The 4,564-nt window shown below is 31.2% G+C and overlaps 1 protein-coding gene across 1 annotated transcript; it reads left to right on the forward strand.

Annotated features, from left to right (window-relative positions):
• The first annotated feature begins 1,504 nt into the window (after positions 1–1,504).
• LOC145109909 (GDSL esterase/lipase At1g29670-like) lies at positions 1,505–3,216 on the forward strand. Its single transcript, XM_079047027.1, has 5 exons — positions 1,505–1,782; positions 1,963–2,087; positions 2,169–2,414; positions 2,540–2,780; positions 2,915–3,216. The coding sequence occupies exons 1-5, from the start codon at positions 1,536–1,538 to the stop codon at positions 3,112–3,114; spliced, it is 1,059 nt and encodes a 352-aa protein (XP_078903153.1). The 5' UTR covers positions 1,505–1,535; the 3' UTR covers positions 3,115–3,216.
• Positions 3,217–4,564: the final 1,348 nt, after the last annotated feature.

Here is a 4,564-nt window from a genome sequence, read left to right on the forward strand (position 1 = left end):
ACTAAAAAGGTATTCCAAACATATTTACCAAAGGAGGTGAATTTGTAAAAGAAATCGGTGCCATAATCGTCGGATTGCGTCTACATCGTGAATCCTCCAAACGACTCCGTCTCCGGCCAAACGTAGGCGTCTCCGCCACACCAGAAGAATCTCAATCGATGCGGCTCACCACCGGCGCTTCCTTTACGCTGCTCACCTCCGGCCACACGAGACGACCCTCAGTCGACTGCTTACCTCCGGCAACCCGCCGGCCTCCACTGCTCTATCTCCGGCGTTCATCTCCGTTGAAGCGTTTATCATCCGTAAATCCGTCTGTCAACAATCCAGAGTGTTTATCATGGTAAGCATCAGTTTCATTTCTTTTTTTTTTTTTTGTCTATAGATTTCCATCACGTTGATTTCAGTGGGATTGAATAGCAACACAGAATCGTTTATGGAAACTTAAATTGGTGAATTGGAAATCGTTTGTTTAGTTATAATTTCTCCTTCACATTCCAATCCAGCTGAATTTATGTTTAACACATAAACTGTTTGATGAAATGACTTAGGGCGATCTTCTTTTGAATTTCAATTAGAAACTTATTATATTAAAAATAACATATAAGTACATTTGTCTATGTGTTTTGTGATGAGACGATATATAGACATGAAAAATAGATCTCTGATATTTCCTATTTACAATATTGTTATGTTTTTTTTTCTTGTTTTATGTTAAAAATATATATAATTTTGTTGTAGTTATGGGTCTAGTCAAATTGAATCCACATTAAAATAGAGAAACTACTTTGACAATGGGTGAAGAATGTGATTGATGTTGAAAACAAATTTAGATGGATCTGCTTCACAATGTTTCTTGACATTATATCTACCAGTTTTTTTTCTTTTTTTTTATTTATGATTTTGCATTTTTTAAGTAGTGAAGATTATGACTGGAACGATTGTTAAATTTCTTTTTACTTAGAGAGTGGATATTTTTTTATGCGATTATCTTTTTAAAGTGTGCAGTGGTATTTATATAAATGTATGTTGCTTTTTATTTCATAATATCCATTTATTAAGATAATATTGTAAAAACTGTGAATTATGTGTATTTTGTGTTTGGGGGATAAAAAAAGGTATTTGTAAAAAAAGTTAAAAAAAAATTAATAGCAAAAAGTTTAAAAAATGTCAAAAAAATATAAATAAAAACAATAAAAATAAAATAAAAGCTGAAAAATATAAAATTTTGAGACTATACCTATTTGGTAAATATTTTTGAAACTATATTAAATAAAAATTTCAAAACTACCTATTTGGTCAAAAACTCTTTAAATCTTTGGCTATCACTTTTTTTTTTCTTCTATGTAGAAGTTATATTATATAAGAAAATACTATAATTAATATTTGAAACGAACTTGTTGTCCACTTGACTCCTCTTAACCGTTGAAAAGCAAAAAGTTTCCATAGCCCTACCCCCTATTTTTTTTCTTTAAATAGCATACAGTTTTCATTCAAAATATATCATCACCCAATACCTTTCTTCTACTCCAACAAAAATGACTCCTCCACTCAGCCTCCTGTTTTCGGTCCTCATAGTTGTCACAATGACACAACTTGTAACATTTGTTGTGAGTCAACCACAAGTCCCATGTTACTTCATATTTGGAGATGCATTGGTCGACAACGGAAATAACAATGCACTTCCAACAGTATCAAAAGCCAACTACCAACCCTACGGGATTGATTTCACACAAGGCGTTACTGGTAGATTCACAAATGGTCGAACCATCGCAGACATCATTGGTCTCTTTCTCTAACTCTCTCATTTATCTTGACACTTTATATTTTAAAATAGTTAAACATTCTTGTTAAAATTATGTGACGTTTAACTTCATATTTTTGTGAGCAATACCTTGCTTATTAACACTATTCATATTTAAGGATAATAATATTAATATCAAGAAATTGTATGTTCGATTTTAGGTCAACTTCTAGGTTTTGATAACTTCATTCCACCCTTCGCTAACGTAAGCAACCAAGAGATCAGCACAGGCGTAAACTACGGTAGTGCTGGTGCTGGTATTAGAGATGAAACTGGAAGACAATTGGTAATCACGAGTGGTTATTTTACTTTTAATCAACATTAAATAGACGCGTTAATCAACTTTTCTTGTGTTACTTGATGACAGGGTGATCGTTTCACCTTCAATAGGCAAATTCTTAATCATGCAACAATAATCGCTCGCCTTTCTCTCTTACAACGCAACAAGACATTTACCCAAGAATACCTTACAAAATGCATTTACGTATCAATCATTGGAAGCGATGATTACATCAACAACTACCTAATGCCCAATAATTACCCCACGAGCCGCATATATACTGTTGATCAATATGCAACCGCTCTCGTGCGACAATATTCTCAACAACTAACGGTACAAATTATTACTAATCCTGTTTTGAAATGTTTTTGTGATATTTAATTGTTTGCTTCTTCTAATCATGTTAATTTTCATTAAACTGAAAATATCAAATTTGCATTTGTGTCAATATATGATAGGCTTTGTACAAATTGGGAGCTAGGAAGATTGCAGTGTTCGGGTTGGGTCCGCTAGGGTGCACCCCAACTGAGATAGCAAGGTTTGGCACTGGTGGAAAACCATGTGTAGATTCGATCAATAATGCTACTAGTCTATATAATGATAGGCTTAAGCCTCTTGTTTATGAGCTCAACAGTAATTTCCCAGACGCAAGATTCACTTTCATCAACGTAACAATTAGCCCTTCAGCATCACAACAAGGTAAAACACGAGTACAACCCATTCCAATTTATGGTGTATCATTCATGTCGATTAATTACAATATCATTTTTTTTTTGCTGAGTTTCAAATTATTTCGTATGTAATTAATCGCATATATTGTTCTGAATTTGCAGTTGGTCCTTGTTGTCAAGTACGGGAAGATGGACAGTGTATTCCAAACTCAATTCCTTGCCCCGATCGTAATTTAACTATTTTCTATGATGGTCTTCATCCCACAGAAATTACAAACATGGGCATTGCATCAAGATCATACAATGCACCTTCTCCCATGGATGCGTCTCCGTATGATATTAGTGCCTTGGTTCAACTTTAATTAGCATTGAGAACATGATTGCATAAGACAGTGGTTTGCAATTCTTTGTATGCAAATCAAATAAGAAATGATAATAAGAATAAGAATAAGAATATTGTATTATGTGTTTTGTTTAAATTTTAAATCATTCCACTATTAGAAAAAAAAACCTGAATTTCCGATTGTTTCGTAACATTTCGGGAAAAATCAAATCTATGGTAATGAAAGTGTGTGGGAACCTATTTCCTACATATTTACGATGAAATGACTGACACATTTCCAACATATTATTTTGTCGGAAATTTCTGATGGAAAACAATTTTCTCATTTGCGACACTATTCTAACGCGTTTCCGACGAAAAGTTTGTGAGGAATTTCAATATACATTTTTGTAGTGACAAGTTTTTTCATATGTATTCTGTCGGAAAACAAGGCAGCATTTGAGAAAACATAAAAAAAACCCGAAAAGAACAGATTTTTCATGCCAAAAATGCAATATTAAATCAAATACAACAATCAAATCTTGTTTTCCAAGTTCAAGCACAAATCGAAACATTTTCCAAATTCAACCATAAAAATAAAAATTATCCAATACAACACAAGTATTAAGATTTTTGTCTAAACCACAAATATAATAAACCACAACATAAAAAAAACCCGAAAAGAACAGATTTTTCATGCCAAAAATGCAATATTAAATCAAATACAACAATCAAATCTTGTTTTCCAAGTTCAAGCACAAATCGAAACATTTTCCAAATTCAACCATAAAAATAAAAATTATCCAATACAACACAAGTATTAAGATTTTTGTCTAAACCACAAATATAATAAACCATATGATAAGTGCAACAAACTAAGAGTCATTTGGTGGATGTCTAGATGGTTATGAAATTGTGTCATGAATTCTATCATCTCTACTCTTCAGGTCATATTTTTCTTCTTTACATCTCTTCTCTTTTCCTATGCAAGAAATCGATTTGTCTAAATAAAAAATATATTTTATTTGTAAAACATAATAGCAATTAACTTTAATTTTTGTATCCATAATAACAATGTACTTTACTTTTATATCCATAATAGCATATGTATTTTCCTTTTTCTATACACAATAGCAACATATAATTTTTTTTATCCATAATAACAACATACTATTTTTTTTACCAATATAGACAATCCTTTTACTATCCATTATAACATCAATCTTTATATTTTATTCATTAATAGTGATGTACTTTATTAAGAATTCATAAGAGCAACTAACTTTTCTGATTAGTAAACAAACAACATACATTTTTTATACACAAATAGCAAATGCACTTTAATTTTTTTTATCCAAAATAACATTGTACTTTATTTTTTATCTATAATAGCAACATATTCTTTTATACTGATAATGATAATGTACTCCATTTTATTATACATAATAGCAAATAGTATTTATTTTATCTCTATTAAAACAAAATGCATT

This window comes from Lactuca virosa, chromosome 4 (assembly GCF_052849685.1).
Source record: "Lactuca virosa cultivar CGN04683 chromosome 4, Lactuca_virosa_CGN04683_v6, whole genome shotgun sequence".
In the NCBI taxonomy this organism is placed as follows: Eukaryota; Viridiplantae; Streptophyta; class Magnoliopsida; order Asterales; family Asteraceae; genus Lactuca; species Lactuca virosa.

What these genes read in the sequence shown, in the direction of transcription:
- LOC145109909 (XM_079047027.1), top strand. Translation starts at nt 1,536, where the DNA reads ATGACTCCTCCACTCAGCCTCCTGTTTTCGGTCCTCATAGTTGTCACA. An exon ending in AACCATCGCAGACATCATTG is followed by an intron (nt 1,783 to 1,962) that starts GTCTCTTTCTCT and finishes GTTCGATTTTAG; the next exon opens with GTCAACTTCTAGGTTTTGAT. An exon ending in CCCTTCAGCATCACAACAAG is followed by an intron (nt 2,781 to 2,914) that starts GTAAAACACGAG and finishes CTGAATTTGCAG; the next exon opens with TTGGTCCTTGTTGTCAAGTA.